General features: G+C 37.0%; 1 protein-coding gene and 1 long non-coding RNA gene across 5 annotated transcripts in view; one reads left to right on the top strand and one right to left on the bottom strand.

The window, feature by feature from the left end:
* LOC103464720 (uncharacterized) overlaps positions 1 to 21,141 on the bottom strand; it is an 86,752-nt gene extending 65,611 nt beyond the window's left edge. For all 3 annotated transcript variants that reach the window (XR_533698.2, XR_533697.2, XR_533696.2), the window contains exon 1: positions 21,032 to 21,141. This is a non-coding gene — a long non-coding RNA (uncharacterized LOC103464720). The remainder of the gene's footprint in view (positions 1 to 21,031) is intronic.
* Positions 1 to 22,351, top strand: part of LOC103464721 (metabotropic glutamate receptor 4-like) — a 177,370-nt gene that overhangs the window by 122,280 nt on the left and 32,739 nt on the right. For both annotated transcript variants that reach the window (XM_008409022.2, XM_008409021.2), the window contains exons 4-6: positions 8,257 to 8,392; positions 8,580 to 8,734; positions 9,867 to 10,007. In XM_008409022.2, the coding sequence (XP_008407244.1) occupies positions 8,257 to 8,392; positions 8,580 to 8,734; positions 9,867 to 10,007 (432 nt within the window). The remainder of the gene's footprint in view (positions 1 to 8,256; positions 8,393 to 8,579; positions 8,735 to 9,866; positions 10,008 to 22,351) is intronic.

Here is a 22,351-nt window from a genome sequence, read left to right as displayed (position 1 = left end):
CCTAAGTTGTGGATCTCTGCAGTTCTTCCAGTTAAAGTTATCATGGGCCTCTTGGCCCATGATAGTAAATGTACTTTACAGATTAGTAAATGTACTTTGCTGGTGAAGTACATTTACTAATCTGGTGATTTGTGATAGAAATTGGGTGTTCTTGTTTCATTAGAGGCATCGAGTCAAAAAGGGAGCCATGTATATTTGCACAATAAGAATTCATTTGTTTATTCCATTAAACTATCAGATCATAGCAGTAAGAAAAGTTGCTCTATTTCTTTATCAGCATCTCAGAGAACCACTTGAAGTCTTTAAATCAGTCATCACAAGACTGTGAATCTCATTTAGCAGCTTCCTGTCACCTGTCTAACCTCTCCTTTAGAGTAGCCATTTGTAATAACCAAGGCTGTTAGGATCGGCTGGTCAGACCCATGAGAAAGTAGGCCGTAGGTTTTGCCTCAGAGTTGATGATTATCGTCTTTCCTCAAGCTGAACACAAAGCCTGTCTATTTATGCTGATTGGGTTAAGCCTGCTGATGTCAGTTCTAAGGGAAAATGGCTAATAGCATTCTGTATTATATTTTGGGACAAAGTTTTATTTTTATTTCTTCAAATCAAACAACCACATGCAGTTACAGAAGAACAGACATTGCTGAGAGAAGTCTGATTAAAACAGGGTGATATCACTAAACAATCAATTCTACAGAAAATCAGATGCTCAACTGTTTGTTACTTCTTGGAGTATTACAATCTCAATGATAAATGTAGAGTTGCCCTGGAAGGCTCTTTTGTAATTTTTCAGAGTATCAGCATTGCCAAACTATGCTTGGAAGTTCAGTCAGTTTGGTGGCAGTGAACTATGGCACTATTACAAAGTCAATTAGGTACGCTCCAGTCTGCTGGACTCCTATTCTACGGGTACAGTGTGTGTGGACTCAGCGGTGCCTAAGGCGCCTGTGGTTTGTAGTTAGAGAAGGGAGGTCAGGCAGAAGTCAATTGTTTTGATTGAAGCTGGGGCTTCTGCTTTAAAGGTGAAAATAACATGGAAGCTATTACGCTGCCATGTAGCATTTTAATGTCATGCACTTTCAGTGAGTGATTACAGTGACATGCCTGTGTCAGTCCATTTTGTAGTGGGATGTCTGGGATGATATAGTATATTTGAAAGGTGTCTTATGGTTGACCTGGAGGAGGGCTCTAATTAAATTCACTTTCTTTTATGTAAATTTGATATGGCATACCCAACCTCCTTCCTGTTTTGCTCACCCTTTAGAAGGAGATTCATTGTGACACTGTGATTTGGTGTTTAAAACCACTACAATGATTAGTTTGATGCAAATTAAAGGTCAGCCTTCTAAGCAGACAAGTTTTGACATCTGCAATGTTTTTGTTCACCCGTAACATGAAGCTTTTATGAAGGCTTCTTTTACATTTTGACTGTTATTAGTGGAAACAAAGCGTAGATTTTCTTAGATATATTTCTTGGAATGTATTCAGTGTCATAATTGGGATTCTGACCAAATTTCTTTCAAAATGTAAGATTCATTGAATGATTATTTAGTCATCTGTTTTACCGTTTGCCATTGTACCGTTAAACTAAAATGGAAAGGAAGCAAAACAAATCAACAGTCCTCTCTCTACACCTCACTGCAGATGACAGCAGAACATAATAGAAATATAGCACTTCCAATATACAGCAGTGCAGTGACCGTTAAAAATGTGCCTCTTTTAAATGAACTGATCAGGGATTGGAGAGTGAGTGATTTAAGCCGGTTGTTCCTGAAGGAATGGAATATGCTGGCAGTGATGGCTGAGCTTTCAACATTTATATTGAATGAATCAACAGAAGCCTTAGAATTGAGTCCACAATTGATATTAAATAATTTAAAGTGAAAATAGTGACTTTTATTCACCTATATTTTAGCATAACCACATAAAAAAGAAGAAGAAAAAGATTGACTTAGGGGCAGAGATAATGAACCAGGGATGTTACAGGTTTTGACATAATCAGAACATTGATATTAACCACAGAGTTTAAAATTAAACACCTTAATTGGAGTTTTTAGAAGAAAGTTAAGTTGTGTAAGACTGTTCTCTTCAAATACATTATTATTTTAAACATACCATTATAAAACATACAAGCACTCAGTGCTGTGTGCAGCAGAATGAGTCACTAAATAAACATACAAACAAAAATCCCAGCAAATACGCAACCTCAGTTGTTTTCATGTAAACAAAAAGGGATTATTGTGCATTATGACATGTCATCTGTCTTTTACATCAAAATAAATCCGAAATGCAATAAAAAGAGCACTGGGTGCAAAGATGGAGGGGGTTACTGTATTCTATATATTCCTGTTTTTTATAAATTCAGTACTGGTCACCAGTAGCAAAAATAAGTGTAAAACATTTTTCTCAAACTATTTTTGGTTGAATCCAGAGTCTCGCTATACATTAACTACTTATTGCTTTGGGTATATTTTTTATTTCAAATATTTATGGCTGCATGCAGATTACCAGCCACATTTTTATAGATTTTATAAAAAACAATGTTTTCTTGTCCTGATGTTGGTTTTGTGTATATTGCACATTACCCAAAAGTCAGTATTAATTTCAATTTGTGTTGGCTGACTGATACTTGACTCATTCTTTCCCACTGGATTCATGAGAATGTGTTAATGTGAAGTTGAAGATAAGCCCTCCCTTACATACTTCAGAACAGCAAAAAAGAAGCAGCCTTTTGGAATCCAAAGAAAAAAAAGGAAATCAAGATGGCATGTGGCACATGTTAATTATTTACTTGAGTGGTTCCACACTCTCAACTCACAATAAGACATGAGTGGTGAACTAATAACAGAGGAAAAATGTACAATTAGGAAACTCGGTGGAGCAGAAAAAACAGAACAAATTGTGTTCTCAGGCCTAAAACTTTTGTATTCTGTTGGTTTAACTGAACATGAACTGAAAATGGCCAAATCATAACATATCACTATACAAAACAATGTACAATTTACAATAAATAATGTAATATATACCTGTACAATATAAACGTTTTACTTCTTTTCCTGATTTCTGAGACTCAAACAGAACTACAGATATTCTATTATTGAAACATATATGCAAAGATAGAATTTAAAATAATTTCATTTATATAATAAAAATCTTCACAACCACCAAACAGAAAACTTGACAGTCTTTGTTTTAAACTTCAGCAAAAAAAAAAAAAGAAAAAAAAAGAAAAGCCATAAAAAATATGACTCTGGATCTCTAAGTTCTTTTAATTCTGAACTTAGACCCACCTATGAACTTTGGTGACTTTTCAGCTTTTCACATTTAATTTGTAAAAGCAAAGTACAGCTCCTGGGAGCATTATGATAGTGAATAGTTCAAACATTTCCTTTTAAATGTCATACTCACAACTGCTAGATCATAAGTCTGCACACATCGTGATCCTACCTAGTGCTGACCTCCATTAAATCACTCTGTTATGCTCAATTATCCAGCAATAGCTGATTATTACAGGTAATTTAGGACTATTTATATTCACTCTGAGAACATCCGTGACTTTCTTGTTTTTTCATGGAATAACTTAACCTACAGACAAAGAGGTCTCTACAGAGCACTGAACAAGTGAGCTGCAGCGAAGGAATTGAAAAGCTGTTTGAGGTTAGCAGGATTGCAGCTGATTTTTATGAATTATGTCTGAAAGACCCTATTTTTTTCACAATAAAACAAATTGAAATTAATGGGAACAATAACATACACAAATATCTAAAAATTGAGGAGTTTGTACAGAGAAAAGTATGTTTATCTACCAGAAAAAAATTAGGACACTTCATGGGATACAGATTCGATTATTAAAATTCCTCAAGGAAAATTTATCTGCCTCAAAGCTTCGTTAAATTATGTTTTACTATTTAGAGCACCGCGTTCGTCTATTAAATTGACTGAAGATGAGTACATAATCAAAAACATGGAGCACAGACATTTTTTATAAGTGTGAGCCTGTCTTAATATAATTTCAGAAACTTTAATAACTTTTCTTCATGGTTAACTTGGAAAGTGAGTTATTATTATTACAAGGTAATTTTCTAAACTACAGAAAAGTTACTGTTAGGGATGCTCACATATGAAAAATTGGACAGATGTTGATATCCAATAGCAACACTGGTGTTATGCTAGATTTACCAGTATTTTATTTTATTTTTTTCTGATTAATCGTAAGAAAAATAGATAATTACTCAATTACTAAAATATTCATTCAAAACGGCCCTAATTTTCACATTTATTTAAGATGCAGTGTAAGATGTAATGTACTGCTGCAGTACATTACAGTGGATTTGTAGGTCGACTGCTTGACTGCTGAGCTGATATCTCTCAAATTGGATGAAACACACAAGGCATTAAATATCTAGCAAAAAATCTGATCAAACATTCCAAACCCTTGAAAAAGACAGTCTGTTACTTTTTTGCTTGTGTTTCCCACATAATTGCCCTAAATGGTGGCATTTTGTTGTGCCTGAGCAGTGAAAAGGTGTTTTACAACTTTTGTAGAGCAGCTGCAATGCAATTGTGACCAAGAGGCCTTGAAAACAGAAAAACAATTTCCAACCAAAGGATTGCTCAGAAGAAATACAAGTAATGAAAATCAGGAAGCAAACTTAACCAAAGCATTTTCAATTACATTATGTTGGAAAGGCCTAATTATATTATTATACTGCTGGCTTTGATTGCGAAGCTTTATTCAAGTTTATGTGATTGGGTTTATACAAGCTGAGAGGAAAGGCGATAAGAAAAATGTCTCATAATATAGAAAAGTGATGGCAACATTGCTTAAGACCAAAATGTGTGACTTCAGTTTTTGTAGATATGGGACATTTTTAAACAGTTGATCTGTCATTAAATAATGTGAAATGTATGTATTTTCACATATTTTCTGTTGGATCAGCTTATAGATTAATTGCCTCCTCTTTAGCTGCAAATACATAATTTCTGTTTCTGTTCACATACTTCAAACGGACAGAAATGAAACATTTGCTGTTTGCTGGTATTCCAAAGTTCAGTTGCCATTTATGCATTTGTCTTGCTCTCATATTCATCTCCCTGTGCATGTTTTATTGTATCCGGAAGGCAGCACGTTGTATAGATATGTGTAAAAACAAAGAGGTTAGAGATAAGATGGCTCGTCCTTTCTCACAAAGACAGACACCCTCACTGTGCCGGGCCTCGCACTGCTGCAGGTATTTGTCTATTGGTTTCCATTAATTCCATGGAAGAGAAGGACATGGTAGAGATAAAGTCAGGATAGCCATCTATGGTGACATGTGAGGAACTGGAGGTTGATGCTCGCTTTGAATGATTTCCACTTATCAAAACCCACCCATTTAAGTAAACACCTAAAATGGCTGATAATCGAGACTATTTGAGTCAACAGGACAAGTGGGTCATCACAGGCACATCCCCGAGGATGAAAGGTTCTCATGACTGCAGTCAGGACACACAAACATCAACGAGCAGAAAGCCACATACCCAAATAATGAGCTCAAGGTTAAAGAAAGAGACTTTTATTATTACAGATTGTGCATCCTTTTTTTAAAAAAAAACTTAAAAATGAGAATGTGGTTAAAATTTCTGAACAGTTTAGTGATTTTTGACAGTTTGTGTAAACCTGCAGTATGTATATTTTATAAATAATGTTTTTAGCATATTAGTTAAAACTTTCACCATGTTTCATTCACAGTATACCATGACACATAATCTGCAAAAAAATCTATGTCCTCCACCTCCTCCCTGTGGTCCTGCTGCCATTTGCAGAAATGCACCACTCCCAGTCAGAAACAACCAATCAGAGCCAGGAGGAGGGTCTTAGTGCTGTCAACCATTGTGCTAAAGGCATTAAAACAACTTACCGTTACAGAAAAAAGTGTTTATCCGCTATCATTGGGGAATATGCTAACTAATCTGAGCATACAGGCTCTGCTGTGGGGAATTAGCTATACACAATAAGAGAAAAGGTGTGAGCAGGGCATAGACAAGAATGATTGACAGCGCTAAGACCCTCCTTTTGGTTCCAACAGGTTGTTTCTGACCAAGCGGTGTATAAAAGCAATTGGCTTTAGGATCACAGGGAGAAGGCAGAGGAGCCTGATCTTTTTCACACATTATGTTTCATAGTCATGACTTAATGACAGTTTTAACAAATACATAAAAAAAAACATGTTTATCAAAGTTACATACTGCAGCTTTAAGCATTGCTGTTTCATCAAAGTGTTGTAAATTTAAACATCTGTTTAATTATTTTAACTAATTTTAAAACACTTGTAAAAGATCCTTGACTTGCAGTATGTACTATCGTACCACAAGATGTTCATACAGTATGTAACCATTAGGTTCAGAGTTTTCATTTTGTTTAGTTTGTTTAGTTTTTTTCTTTTTTGGTTGGTGCAAAGCTAGAATTTACTGCTCAATTTTCAGAATGAAATCAAAGTCCTCTTTTATTGAACCTGTGAAGTTTTTCTAAAAAAATAAGCATCCTGAAAAACTTTGAGAACTTAGTTTGAACACTGCTGCCGTTTTCTCTTCTTTCCCAACTTTTCTCTTCTTTTGCGGATGAAATGAAAACCAGCGTCACCAATAAAAAAACAAAGCTTTTTGATTATTGTGAACCATATGACACTGCTCTCGCTTTTCTTGTCTTTACAGCAATTCTGTCCCAAATGATTTTTACAGGAAGCAAAATGAACATCTGCAGTTACACGTGCACTGATTTATGCAGCTTAAAAGAAGGCCTTCAGGCTACATGATGAACTGAATCGAACATGTTGAGCGCAACTGTTAGAAATGTTTAAACAAACCTCAGATTCAGAAGTTCAACTCTCTGTTCTGTTTTCAGCCTTGTAGAGAACTTTACTGGTTCAACATTATTGAGAAAATTACGATACAAAATTGGTTTGTATAAAATTTTACTGAAAACATGATGTTTAACATCACTAAAAAAGAATGGTACATTTTTGACACATCTACATCAAAGAACCAAATATGGAACCTTTTTCTAAGAATCAATTTTATTGAGACCATTACTCCATCGTGATTATAAATTCCCTTGAATTTTTTATAAATTATGTAGCAGTTACTTCCCTCTTGCTATGACACAACTGCATAAACGATGTGTATGTAATTTTTTTGGGGGGGGGGATGTAAAATGCAGTTTTATTTCTCTACAAATGAAATTTTGAATACCACTTTTATAGCAACATGTTTTTGGTGTCCATAAAACCTAATCATAAGTAACTTTTACCCATTTAAAGCCAAACTGAGACAGGTGGTTTTCAGTTTAATCCATTGTATTTATTTCTGTGTGGGAGACTTGCATCTAGACGTGTGTAGGTGGTGGATAAACACCAGACAGAGCCAACCGTGAGAAAAGTGTGACTAATTAATTTGTTGTCCATTGATTACGTCCTGTCCTTCTAGTCACACTGGTCAGTTCCTGTGACTGCTGCCATTGCAATAAAGTAGTGCCTGCCTAAAATGATAATAAGCACAAGGATACTGTAATTTCAGGTAGTTGCTTTTGAAGAGTTTTGCTTTTGCAGGGAAATTGGAGTGTTCCATTTTTGTCTGAACATGCACATTTTTTAACTTTGCATTACAAAGCTGTTCTTACAAAGCTGCTCTTTTAGTTATTTTGTGCAGTCTTATTGCACAAAATGTGAGACTTTTGTGAGTGATGCTGTTGTACAACAGCATCACTCTCCTGCTGTCGTAAAGAACCAAAGTATTCACAGAAAGCAGGTACCTTATGCATATCTGCATTTCATTCCTAAATTTAAGATAATGCCAGAGCACATCGCCAAGTTTAACATACAAAAGCTGTGCAAAAAAATACTTGATGTTCGTTTATTTAATTGAACATTTCTTAAGTTTGCACATACATACATTAACTATTGATTTGTTATTGAAATTAATATTACAATTACAATTGGCTGAAAAGAGTAAACACAAAGTATCATTTCAAACATGTTTTGCTCTGAGTCAGTGCCTTAATATCCATGCTGTTGAAAAATACTTTGACAGTGTCCCTTTTGTTTTCCTGGTTATTTTTTATTTTGTTACACGAGATATATCACATGTGGTTGAAGGAAACAAAATCCTAAAGATAGCAAACTTTCTTTTTCCTGAAAACAGACTGTTTTTTTTCCTGTGATTTTCATTTTTGATATATTTAGTGATGTAACATCACTAAATGTTCTTTTCTTGTTTCAGGTGGTGTGTGCATCTCACAGTCAGTTAAGATTCCCAGAGAACCAAAGCAGGGAGAATTTGACAAGATTATGCGAAGACTCGGAGAAAATACAAATGCAAGAGTCGTCATACTTTTTGCCAACGAAGACGATATCAGGTAAAGCCTGGATTAGCTACATACTGTAATAGTGCTTTGAAGATAAGAAAACCAGGACTACAGCACACACAGGAGTTTCTACCTGTCTATCGGCCCACTGTGTAATGGATTGTGAATCAAAATCAAAGCGGAGCAGGTTGGGATGCTGACCTTATCCGTGGCAACATCTGTTTCCTCTCCTTTGCAGGCGACTACTTCATGCAGCAAAAAAGGCCAACCAGACGGGTCATTTTATCTGGGTGGGTTCAGACAGCTGGGGCTCAAAGAGCGCTCCGGTTGAGAACCAGGAGGAGATGGCAGAGGGAGCAGTCACCATCTTGCCGAAGCGCCAGTCCATCAAAGGTAAAATGAGCACTGCGCAGGCATCATATGTCCTTGTCTTTTTAAAACTCTGTGCAGGTGTTAGTGGAATATTCACCTCTTGTGAACCAAGGTTGTTTCTGTTTCTTTTAATGCTTTACATGTGCAGTGTATAAGAAAACATTATTTTTTTGACACATTTGTTAAAACTGTCGCCATTACGTGACAGCATATTACGAGACAGATAACCTGTGACAAGATCAATCTCCTCCACCTTCTCCCTAAGCTACTATTGTTTGAATGCACTAGTCCCAATTTACACTAACAAAAGACAACAAATCAGAGCGAGGAGGAATGTCTTAGCCCTGATTGACAGTGTTAGCACTGTCAATCAGTGCTGATTGACAGTGCTAACACTGTCAATCAGTCTTTGATTGGAGCTCACTGGTTCTGCTTCTTCATCTCCGCCCAGATTAATGATGAGCTAATAAATAATCGCTGTTGAGTTTAATAATCAAACCGATCATCAGCTGAGCCTCCAAAACCAGTCAGAACCGGACTGGATCCACTGGTTATCAGTGTTTTGCTGCCATTAATGTTCTAATGGCAGCAAAACAACTTATCGTAACAGGAAAACAGTTTATCTGCTGTCATCAGTGGCTACACTAACTAGCCTGAGCTAGTTAGTCTGGGTAGTAATTCTAGCACAGGACCAGTTGGTACGCTGCAGCAGCACCTTACCAGGCAACAAAGGAGGAGCTGAAGGGGGAATGAGCAATGCCACATGAGGAAGTGATTGACAGCGCTAAGACCCATCTCCTGGCTGGCATTGGTTGTTTCTGGGAGCAGTGGGAGAAGGCAGAGGAGATGCACTTTTTCACAAATTATCTGTCTCATACTATACTGTCATGACATAGTGACAGTTTCAACAAATATATATATGTATATATAATTTTATAAAAGTTACATACTGCAGCATTAATGGAAAAAATGTTTAACAAAATTGATTACAAGTAGTAAATAAATTTTAAATATGTACATATTCTGCATAATGGATTGTAAAACACACTCAGTTATAGAACAGGTTATCACCTAGCCTTTGCTCTGAGATTGTACCACCTGTATTGATTACATTGGCTGAACTTATGACAGCGAACCCATTGATGTTTTTTAGGGTTTGACAGGTACTTCATTAGCCGCACACTGGAAAACAACAGAAGAAATATCTGGTTTGCCGAGTTCTGGGAGAACAACTTCAAATGCAAACTCAGCCGTCACGCCGTGAAGAAAGGGTCCGGTCTCAAAAAGTGCACAAGTAAGATCTTCTCTTGTTCAGGAAAGAGATATCTGATGTGTGCTTGTTTAAACGTTTACCCAACTCCAAGATATTCTGTCTACATCTGTGACACATTGGGCTCATCGTGAAAGTGTTTTGGAAAGCATTGCCCACCTATAAAAAGTTGAAGTGCTATACATTCTCAGTTCATCTGGCAGCTCTTTTTACTGCTGCTCTGTACTTTTGCTGACTCATGTCTGTTTACCCATATGGCCATAATGAGTGAAAGGCTTAGATGGGCTAGATGAAAAAAGCCGGCTCCGTGCCATTCTTTTTACGGCTTTTTAGTACAATCTCAGTGCGCGGAAAAGGAAAAGCATTGCATAATTTAGAACTCTATTTAGTGGGACAATATACACTGATAGAAAAGCGTAAGTTCCACTCTAAATATGCTGTGCAGACATTTACCAAAACTAAAAGAAAATATGTACAACCTCATATAAATAACAACATATTCCTTTTTAGAGATTTTCTGTTGTTTTTCAATAGAGTATACAGTTTTTCTATACAGCAGTACAAGCAGTTGCTAATCTAATCTGGGGCATCTGGCTAATTGCCAGTAATTTAAGCACTAATACAGAAGCAAATAAATGCATACTTCTCTATCGTTATGTATACTTATTTAAAATATTCAATTTGCCTCAGTAATTTACAAAACTCCACCTCCACAAGGTCGTCTGCTGGAGGGAACTAGAATCACTGAGAAAAAAAAGCAACTTTTATTTAGTTCTTTTTCTCTGGTAATCTGAAAAGATGTGGGGTTTTCCTAATAAAGCTAAAGAATTGCTTGTTAGTAATGTGAGTTGCAAAAATGAAGAATGCTTTCCAGACTTTTCTGTCTAATAAGACCAGTCAGTCTGGGCCATAACTTGTCACTGATATAATGTCATGCCATCGTCAGTTTGTCATTACCTTGTCTATATTTAGTTGGGATAAAATTAACTCTTTAAAAAAAACTTCACTATAACCAATCACTCCTATTCCATGACAGTGAATTCAGGTTTTTATCTGAGCTTCCAATTTGGCACTTGAGTAAAGTGCTATTTTAAGACATTTTAGAAAATGAATGGTGGGTAGAGCAGTTTAACTATTTTAGGTTTTGAACAAGAGCTGATCAAAGGTAATCCAGATTCTTTGACCATAGCAAAGTAGCCCTTCACCACCAAATTGCCAAATTGAAAGCCGCAATTCAGATGTTAAATTTAGTGTCATCCCTTCCACCTCACAGACAAACTTTTCAAACCCCCTCAGCCTTTCCACATTTTGCCACATTGAGACCTTTAAATCCAACAGAACCAACAGAAAGTAGTACAGTTTAGAGAAGTGGAAGGAAATCTGTGCACAGTTTTTAGTTTACAAAAAAAAAAAAAAGAAATTGTGATGGGAACGTGCAATCAACATTTGATATCACCCCTGAATAAACTCCAGTGCAGCTACATGTCTTTAAAGGCCACCTAACTATAGAGTCCATTTGGTTGTAATTTAATCCCAGCATAAATAAAGCTGTTCTTTTGCATTTTGTTAGGTTAGGCAATAAGTAATAATAAGTGAACTGGCTCACCTATGAGCCAACTTCAATGAGGTCATCCACATCAGTGGGGCAACTACATATTATTCAGGTGGATGCGAAAACATAGATCAGCGCTCCCCCCCACACCCACTGGGGGAAGGAACGTCAGGGTGAAGGAGCGACGCTCACTCACTCTCGCCAACCCCCCCGAGGCGACAATACGTGAAGGGTAAAACTCGCTACATTTACATTTATGTGCGCGAGGTGAAGGAGCGTAAGGCACGCTGAAGTGTATGGGAAAACATCATCGGCGCGCCACTCCCTCCAGACGGGGTTTTGGCGCCCCCTCTGGTGCTGCGCCCCTATGCGTTGCACACCCTGCATACCCACTTTTTGAGCCACTGATCCAGATAAACTGAAAGGACAGGCAAGTACTCTGAAGTAGGCAGCATATATCTATAGCTCAGGTTGGAGAGCGTTGTCAAGACAACTATTAATCTGGCCATTGTACTGTAAGAGAATGGCAAAAACAAGGATATTGCGGAGACAAAGCCATTAGCAGTTTGTCTCAAGCCATAGGAGAGCATGTGTGAGAAAGAGATGGGGTGAGACCAAATTTAAATTTTCTGTCTTGCATGCAAAATGTAATCATATCCCCTGAATACACCATCCTCGCAGTACAACATGGTAGTGACAATGGCATACTGTGGGAATTCAGCAGGGACAATCTATGTGATGTTTATTCATTTTAGATAAATTTTTTATACACCAGTAATGGTAGTAGCAAAAAGAAGTTAAATTAGTTTTATAGCTGACACATTTAATTTGTTGTGGATCTTGTTATTTTCACTAAAATGGTCCATTTGGCAGGTGTTTCTGCAGTGCAGGTTAGCGTGTTTAATAGTGCAGTATTAACTTTGCAATTATGTTACAGTTTCATTTTGTCTCTATTTTTTTATAAGCATTTTGTGTTTTACCCTCCTTGAGGACTGCGGGTGGAAATTTGCCTATGGCTAAATCCGATGCAGTGCATATGCTTTATAGTGGGATTAATGTTCCTGTACATACTCCCAAATGAATAAGTTCAAACTCAAAATCATCAGAATAACATCAGAATTGTCCTTTTTTTTCTTATGCTATGCACAGTTCAAAGCTTTCTTGCATCATAACTTCCTCTCTACAGATTTTGTTGCACTGTGGGCCTCCACCTTTCCCCCCAGCACTATGTGCTCTGCTCTGCTAATGCTGCAGGCATAATATGAGGAAATAGATGCAACCCCAGGAAAAGAGTGTAATAATGGCATTACTCCAGTTGGAAGCACTAAGGTGTGCCTTTACCAGTGTTTGATGCAGACTAAAAAATCTACTATGTAAGAATTGAAGAAGGTTGGCTGGCTTTTTCTAGAAAAAAATGCTTTATATATATATCAGCGACGTGAGTTTCAATGCTGGTGAGGCACTGACTTACGATTATAGACACCATGCATGTTATTGGACGTACGGAAATTTCGCGCAGGCATACAACGCTGGGGGGCAAAAAGACTTTTACATGTCATCCATAGCCGCGTTAACTCAGTGAAACTTAGAAATGTAGGTATTAATTTCGTGATATGATCCACAGCAAAGGGAAAGAGCGAGAAAGCACTTTCTCGCTCTGTATCCGTCAAGCTACAAGCAGACTCGTTGCCATAGCAACTGACAACATTGCTGCTTCATGTTTTAGGATTTAACACCAAAAAACTAGATTAGCTACCGCTTCTACTTTACTGAATTATTTATACATAAACTGTAGCCCACAAAACGCACATTTCATTAAAAAAACTAAACAAAAACATCCTATTGCTGTCTTACCTTTTCTTATCAATGAAATCCATGCACCACTAATTCTGCACAGAAATATCTGTTCATCCAAAGCCAAGTTTATCCTCGGCATGTCTTTTCTACTCCGTTTGAGAATCATTAAACTGTCTCGAAGCAAAACTTTCAGCTCCGGTGTTGGTCTTCCTTTAGTTATCTCCTGCTTCAATTGAAAATCCACTTTAAAAAACTGTTTAAGTGTAGAAATGTAGTCTTTCATGTTGATGTTGGAAGAGAGAAGAAAACAAATATATCGCTGTTCTTTACTTATTTACTCTATGGCTAGTCCCATGGCTAGCTCACTGTGTCTTACTCTGCAGTTGTGCAGTCACAATGTCTGGGAACATGAGCGCCCCCAGCGGTGAGGCAAGAGAACTGCCTGCCTCGCCTCAAGTCTGTTCTATTCCGTTTCTTATTGCTCCTCCGCACACAAAACATGATACACACCAGTGACGTGCGGTCAGGGGAGGCAGGTGAAGCAGAGCCACACCTGTCATCATGGAAAAATAATATATAATAATAAAATCATTTATATTGCTATTTTCACCCTGTGGTTTGTTCTATAAAGTACCTATTTTTTACTTAGCTTAACCAATTCTGATGATTTTTTTCTTCAAAATTGCTGGATTTTCGCATTTTCCCATTCAAATGCTCAGAAGCGAAGCCGGTGAGGCAACAGCGAGCTGAGCCTCTCCTGGGATTGCTCAACCTCTTGCTAACTGCACTGGCTGCCATTCTATGGGAGCATGTTCATCCTGTCTGTACGCTGACAATAAAATGGCTAAAAAACATTTAATATATGGACTGATTTTCCATAATCTATCTTATGTCTATAATGTAGTGTTTTTTTTTGTCTCCAACTGTGTGTGTATCAGTGACGTGCGGTGAGGTTCATAGCTGGTGAGGCACCGACTTAATGATAATCGGATTTACAAATCTAGACCCCTGCATGTTGTTTACATAAGAAAATTTCGCGCATGCGTACAATGCTGGAGGGCAAAAAGGCTATTTTTGCCCTCCAGCCATCCATAGCCGCGCCGCCACCACAGAATAATTTCATTATCTCAAACTTAGACATGTCGATATTATTAATTTCGTGCTGTGCTTAACAGCACAGGGAGAAACTGTTAAAGTACAACTCAAAACCACGTCTTTCTCACCCTCTGTATCAGCGCAGCTACTGCATGGCTAGCTCGCTGTACTGTTTCTTACTCTGCAGTTGTGGAGTCACAATGTCTGGGAACATGAGCGCCCCCAGCGATGAGGCAAGAGAACTGCCTGCCTCACCTCGAATCTGTTCTCTGCCGTTTCTGATCGCTCCTCAGCACACGAAACACGTTACACACACAGTCGGTGACAATAAAAACACAGTACATTAAATACATAAGCTAAATTATGGAAAATCAGTTCATAAATTAAATATTTTTAATTTATGAATTTATGATTTATCAGTCCAGTACAGTTAGCCAGTACAGTTAGCGAGAGGTTGCGCAATCCCAGGTGAGGCTCAGCTCACTGTTGCCTGACCGGCTTCGCTTCCAAGCATTTGAATGGGAAAATGCAAAAATTCTGCGATTTTAAAGGAAAAAATCCTCAGATTTGGTTAAATTAAATGAAAATAGGTGCTTTATAGTACAAACCACAGGGTAAAAATATCTTTAGAAATTATTTTATTATTATATATTATTTTCTATGATGACAAACAGTGTTGGAGGAAATAACATTATATTGTGTAGGGGTCCAAACAAATGCATTTTTTAAACATGAGGGGGGCAAGTCCCTGTCACACATAATTATTGCAACTCCCGTGCTCCACTCCATCAAGTTTTCTTCTAGGACTGCTCCAACCATTTTCATGTGAAATTTGACTAATTAACTTGTCCCTGTTAAAAATAAAATACATTGCTGGGGGATGATGCTGCCAGTACAAAAACATTTCAATTTTGGATTGTGTGCTCAGGGAGATGTACAACTTCATTTACCCCAAAAGTATCATTTTTCTCCCATGAAAACCTAATTATTAGTTGTCCTGGGAAGTGCAGAACTGATACTTATGACGACGTGAAAAAATTGTCAGAAAATCTTTAGATGTATTGGTAAAACCAAATATCTAAGCACTAAACTCAATACGTTACTTGGTAGAAAATTATTTTTCCTACTATGTTCTCACTCTCACATTAAATAATTAATAACTACAACATTGGAATTGATACTGGAAATGTTCTAAGGAACATATTTATGAACACAGAGTTCTCCTGAGGAGTGTCACAATACAATTAAGATAACTCCTGCCCGAAGCATACATTAGGCAATCATCCTCAGAGTTCTTCATCTCTAAAGTCATGCACAGTGGAGGAATTTCTGATTTGATCTGCTTGATACAATCCAGATTTCCATTTGATATGGGGACTAAGCTTTAATTCTCTTACTGAATTGTGACAGATGCTTTGATTTGTATCAATCATCTATATGCAACCTGTTTGCTGACATTATTCAATTAAAATCTGCACAGGAATTGAAAACACTCAAATCTAGCATCGAAAGATTCAGGACATCTGGCCACTTAAGGGTCGAAATCCTTACAATCATTCATTTAATTAACATGTTAATTTCAAAATATTCTTTTAAAAGTGGGGGGTTTTAGTAGCACTGCAAATGTTTTTGAGGGAGAGCACAATATGGACTGTAAAACACAAAACTAAGGCTGCCAGCTTTTCAGAGCAGCTTGGAATGAGAATTGCTCCCAAAGGAAAGGAAGCTGTGATTGTGGGTAGGAGACTGAGGTCCAAACGTATTTAGTCTCCCACTTAGAAACAACAAGGCTGCTTTGGATGTGTTAGAATAGCAATTCAATCTTAAAAAGATTCAGCTCTGACGAAATAACAGCTGTGAGAAGACGTCAATCAAAAATAAAATTACATCAAAGAACCTTTGCTGGCTTTTTTATTCACCTGGTATTGTCACCTTCTGAATGTAGAAAAAAATCTTTATCACCAATATTCTAGATCAGCTAAGAGAGTCATGGAAACGAAACGCACCCAGAGAATAGCGGTGCATGGATGATTTAGCGGAGACAATAACTAAATCTCAATGGAATTCTTTCAATTCATTTTCAACCCCAAACCAGTACTGTGCATTCATGCCTGGCATGAATGTCAGGCGTGAATGTTTCTTTGATTTAAGGGGAGGTTCATGGGGTACAGATTTCTACGCTTAATATAGATTTTTTTTTTTTAGGTCCACGTTATTAAAGTATGCGCTTTGCATGAAACTGTATTCACAAAAATATTTTCTTAAATAAAAACAGTATCATGTATGAGGAAATGTATAAATTCCTGCCTTTAACAAGGATAAAGAAATGTCTGCTGGCTTAATAATGGTTACATGGCATGCAGAATATGACTATACTATATACGCAAGAAATCTGGCAATAGCCGATGATGTAAAAGCTTCTCTAAGGAGTAACACATTTCATAGTGGAATGAGCCACTACCTAAGGGCAGAAGGATAGAGACAGAAAGATGCATAGTTGCTGCGGTAACCTCTAACATTTTAAGAAAGACTATGTAATAAATGGAGTACCATATTTTTAAAATAATACTTGCAGGGAACTAACCTAAATCACAATATAGAAAATAAATGATCATCATATTACTGGAACTAAACCTACATAATTAGTGTTAAACATGAATATGTCTATGTTCAATCACTGAAAATGATATTTTGTGTATTATATTAAAGGGAAAAAGAAAAATGCAAACAATTTTTACAATGATTAATCAAGTGCAGTGTTAAAAAGTTGGTACCATAGCATACCTGCAACATGATGTTTCACACTGTTGACATCTGCACCCATACATCCTGCTTGGAGCTAATTTAAAAGGTTAATAAAATCTAAAATCAAATCTTACCTTAAAGTAAGGGGGAAGTAATGTGCAACACAAAATATTAAAAGTATAATTTGACAGTGTTGCATAACTACCATTGACCAGGAGGAACATCACAATAAATCAATATCTTTAATGGACACAAACTTGAACAATTACTGTCACATTTCTACTGAAGGGCAGCTTTGTGGCTTGGAGTATTTGCATATTTAAGCTCTGTTTGAGAAGAGAACGCACTACTTTCAGAAAAACAAAAAGGAACTAAAACCCACCACCTTATTTCTGTAAGTTAAAGGCGCTAACCACTGAGTAATCACACCACCTGGAGCCAGATTTGCAAATACACAATGTATAATCCTCCACACAGTCATGGGTATTTCTAAATAAGACTGAGTCATGACAGTATTCATGCAGTGTGTCCTTGTAGGAATTATGGCATAGAAACAGAGATCAGTTTATCATCCCACAGAACAGCATGAAAAGGAATAAAACATAGGATAACTCTTTGATGTAGCTTTTCCAGATGTGTGCATTTGTGAAAATGTGCATTTTTTTCTAACTTTCAAGTAAATATATACAGAAGATCAGGAACTAATTCAATTTTAGATAAAAAAATGTCAATCACATACTGTCCTGCCTTGCTTATACGAGTAGGAATAAATTAAACATCCATCTCTTTTTATTTTTTTTTTCAGTGCACACCCAAACCTCCCAGGTACTGTTTACTGTGTAAGAAAAATCAAGTGACAAAACGAAACATCATGTTTGCTTTACAGCAGTTTATTATCAGGGTTTTGCCAAAACACAACAACCTGTATGAAATTTGTTTCCCTAAAATAAAAAACAGTACTCAGAGCAGCAGAGTGGTGAGTGTTACACGACACTAGCTAATGGAATCTGTGTTGTGAAAATGTACATTACTCTGACTCATGTTAGCTGTTGTAGGGCTGCAGGTAATTTCCCCTTCAACTATTTAACTTTTTACTGTTTGAGCAACAAACTTATACATTTTAAGTACATCCAAAAATAGTTTTCCAATTAAAACAGTAGATTAGCATTCCCATATTGTGTCTAAAAATATGTTAACTAAACTTTGGATTCTACATTACAGAGCATCAGAAACATTTTCAGTTTTCTGATGGCTTGTTGTATTACAAGTTAAATATAACCAATAAAAGAGGAACGAGGTATAAAATGTAGCCCCACAGGGATAACCTGTAAGAGACTAAATATTTAGGACACAAACAAAAGCCCTGTGGTAAAAATATGTGAAGGGCCAGAAAATGAATACATTTTTTATTGCAGCAGAAAACTTTATTGCAGCAGAAAACAACTAAAATGTAGGCCAGTCCAGCATTTTATTCAGTGGGTAAAAATTCCCACTTTTGGAAATAATAGCTTTTAATAAAATGACTGTTTCTGCTAACAAATTCTATTAAAATAAATATGGGTTAGGGTTAGTTGTCAGTTGTCAACTGAGAAGAATGTCACTCCAGCGTAAGAAAATCTGCACGGTCTAAAACGTCTGCAGATCAGATTGTAATGAACTCTGTGTGGGCATGCCTCTTTTTTTAAAGCTCTGGGAACCTTTTATTCTGTATGGCATCATGAACTTTTAAAAGTAGCAATATATTTCAAATATAAATGTGGCTTTTGTCAGAAGAATGAAGACATTAGGTTGTCTTCAGAAAAATTCTAAATATTTGGAAAATCTCAAGTTAAATTGTTCCAACAGACACAATATCAGCTTCTCTCCATGGCCATTTGAGTTCTTACACTTCAACCTTAGAGAAAACTTGTGAGATGAGTTAAAGAGAAAGAAATATAAAGGATTAAGGCATTGAATATCATAGAAAGCCTTGTGAAACAAAGTCCCCTTTACGAAAAAACTGTTCAAAGGAGAGGTGCCAAAAGTTGAAAGCTATGGCAATTTCGAAAAAAAAAAAAAAGTATTAATTGAACTGTGCCCCTACTGGATCATACTTTTGTTTTTCTCAACATTATATGCTAAAAGTGGTAAAAGATTATCTTATTTTAAGGCTATTTGCACTTCTTTAAAAGTTCCATTAAGAGTGAAGGGGCTGTAAATTATGCAAAGAAATAATCAAGGTGTTTTCACTTTATCAAGATGTTTGGTGAGAAGGTTAAAGACTCTTCAGAAATGCTAAATGCTCACCCCACTCAATACAGATCTTCTACTTCCACGTTTCCCTATTTGCTTGGTTTTGGGTCAATGAGAATGAGTCAGATTTCTTTTGTAGCATATGTGTTATTTCTGCTCAGATGAAGAGCGCTGCATTGTCCCTGAGGCAGCTGCACAAGAGCCACATGCGCTGTCCTGCAGAATTATCTGTGTCCAGAGGAGGTAACTCTGCTTCTTAGCATGATCAAAGTATATAGATGTGCATGACTCACTGTGGAAAGAAGGGGAAAGCTGTTCCTTTCCCTATGTGAAGAGGTAAAACTGATATTGATTAACGCATAGAAAGCAGAGATAAGGTAGAACTGAAACCAGTCAAACTGTGGACTCTGCTTTGCCTGCGCATTAATGATGTGGGAGAGCTGCAGAAAACAAAGCAATACAGACAAAGCGAACATGTGCTTTTCCATCCAACCATCTATTTTTTAAACCGCTTATCCTGAAGAGCCTTGCAGGGTGGCTGGAATGTTTCCCAGAATGCACTGGGCAAGAGATAGGAAATATTTTGGAAAGCTTGTCGGATTTGTAACAGGAGGATTTTCTTTTGTATTGTAAAAATGAAATTTAGCACAGAGCATGGTTTATCTATCTAACAGAGATACTGAAATGTAAGTTTTTGCACCAAATCAGGGTAGTAAAATGCACTTGGTTTTTTTTGCAAGCATGCCCTAATATTAACTTCTGTAAATCATTAAATTATTGGTATGTTGCACCCTGTGGCATCATGTAGGTGTAATGGAAGCCTAGATTGCTTTCATAGCTGCTTTCAGGTAATCTGCCTCGTTGGATCTGGTATCTCTCATCTTCCTCTTGACAACAGCCCATAGATTTTCTGTGGGATTCAGGTCAGGGAAGTGTGCTGGCCGATCAGGAACAGCAATGTCATTGAACCAGTTTTTGGTATCTTTGGCAGTGTGGGCAGATGCCAAGTCCTGCTGGAAAATAAAATCAGCATCTCCAAACAGCTTGTCAGCAGAAGGAAGCATGAAGTGCTCTAGAATTTCCTGCCAGATGGCGGTTTTGACTGTAGATGTCAGAAAACAAAGTGGACCAACACCAGCAGATGATGAGACACCCAAAGTAATCAGACTGTACAAACTTTACACTGGACTTCTAGCTACATGGATTCTGTCTTCTCCACTCTTCCTTCAAATACTGGGATCTTAATTTCCAAATGAAATGCAGAATTTACTTTCATTTGAAAACTGGACTCTGGATCATTGCACAGCGGTTCTGAGACCCACAGAAGAACAGAAGATTCAAGTATAACATACCAGTAACTTCAGGCATCTGTCAGTTCAAAGTGATGAACAGTGCAAGAAGAGCAGAACAGAGTCCAACGTTGCATAAAGTAGAAAGTGTGGTCTCTGAGTTCAGTTTGTGTGCATGCGTATTACTGAATGATTCCTGTGAAAGCCAGGGGCTTGTTGTTGAGGGGGAAACAGAGACATGGGCAAAGGAGTAAGAGCTCAAAGTTCAAATGTGTAGGGCAGTAGGACAAGATGGGAAGGCATAACAGGGAGAGAGCTGAGATTTCTGACAGACTTACGGATAAAGCTGTCACCAAGAATGCTGGTTTTGGCCCACAGACTCTGGAGTCTTCTTCCAGATGATAACAGACAGAAGACACAATGGGAAAGGATAGAAAGAATCCCCAAATTCCCTGTGTAGACAGAAAGGCAGACACTTGATAATAATAAACTTCACCAGTAATGGGCGCAGACCACAACAACATGGCGACAGGCATCATTACATAAACTCAACCTATCCATGACATTATGTGCTTCATCGTGGGATAGTAGGATCAGGCTGGAAAGGATTTAGCTATTGATCTTTTTTCAAAGTTTAGAAAACTTATTTTGTGTCGTCCAACTTGTTTAGAAAGACTGCACATTAGCCAGTAGGGATAGTCAGTTTGTCACTTAGCCGAGCCCTGTTGGATCCATCTCTGAGGGGTGGAGTAAGTTACAAGACTATGTCTTCATCATTGTTTTTAAATTAAGAATTAATACATAGACTACTTTACAGGGTTTTGTCTCATTATATCCATACACATGTACTGGCTTCTGAAAATATTGGTAATTGACTTAAGTGATATCCCGTTTTGAAAAAGAAAATGAAATTCCAATCAAATGATACTCTCCTCCCAGATTTATATAGTTCAATAGAAGCTTTTTTAAAAGAAGAAGTATTTGTGTTAACACACACCAATCTATATAATTATTCTACCAAGTTTACACTAATGATCAGTTAATAAGGTGAAACCAATAACTGGCAGGCAGCTTCTTCTTACGCACCTAATTAGAATCAAAGGTGTCTCTGTTTTCAAACTGTGCTTCTGCATTTGGAATTAGTTTTTTCATCACATTCAAATAAAAAGGGGAAATAACTGTCACATGTTGCTACTATGAATCTGTCTTCATTTAATTTTAAGAACTGGCATCAGCATAAAAATGCACTGAATGTGCTAAGTAGTGAAACCTTCAAATTGAAGAGGCTGTAGGATTTTGTTTTCTTCTGGGTAAAAATCATACCATGAGAATCACAGGGGGGTATTTGTTGACAAAAAATAAATAAATAATAATAATTTAAATGGAACGGAAATGGAACAAAAATGTGATTATAATCAAGATATGTATGACATTTGAAATACTGTTTGACAACGCTGTCCTAAAAAAAGTGTACAACTCTTTCAGGTGGGAAAACAAAGGCAAAGTTGGTAGCTGATTCAAAACTATCACCATGACAGTTGAGTAAGTTAGACCTTTTTTATCAGCAGCTAATTCAGAGGGATAAAGCTGTATGCTAGCAGCTAATTCAGAGGGATAAAGCTGTATGCTAGCAGCTAATTCAGAGGGATAAAGCTGTA

Source organism: Poecilia reticulata, linkage group LG5 (assembly GCF_000633615.1).
Source record: "Poecilia reticulata strain Guanapo linkage group LG5, Guppy_female_1.0+MT, whole genome shotgun sequence".
Taxonomy (NCBI): domain Eukaryota; kingdom Metazoa; phylum Chordata; class Actinopteri; order Cyprinodontiformes; family Poeciliidae; genus Poecilia; species Poecilia reticulata.
Note: the sequence above shows the minus strand (reverse complement) of the source record. Positions and strands in the feature narration are given on the sequence as shown.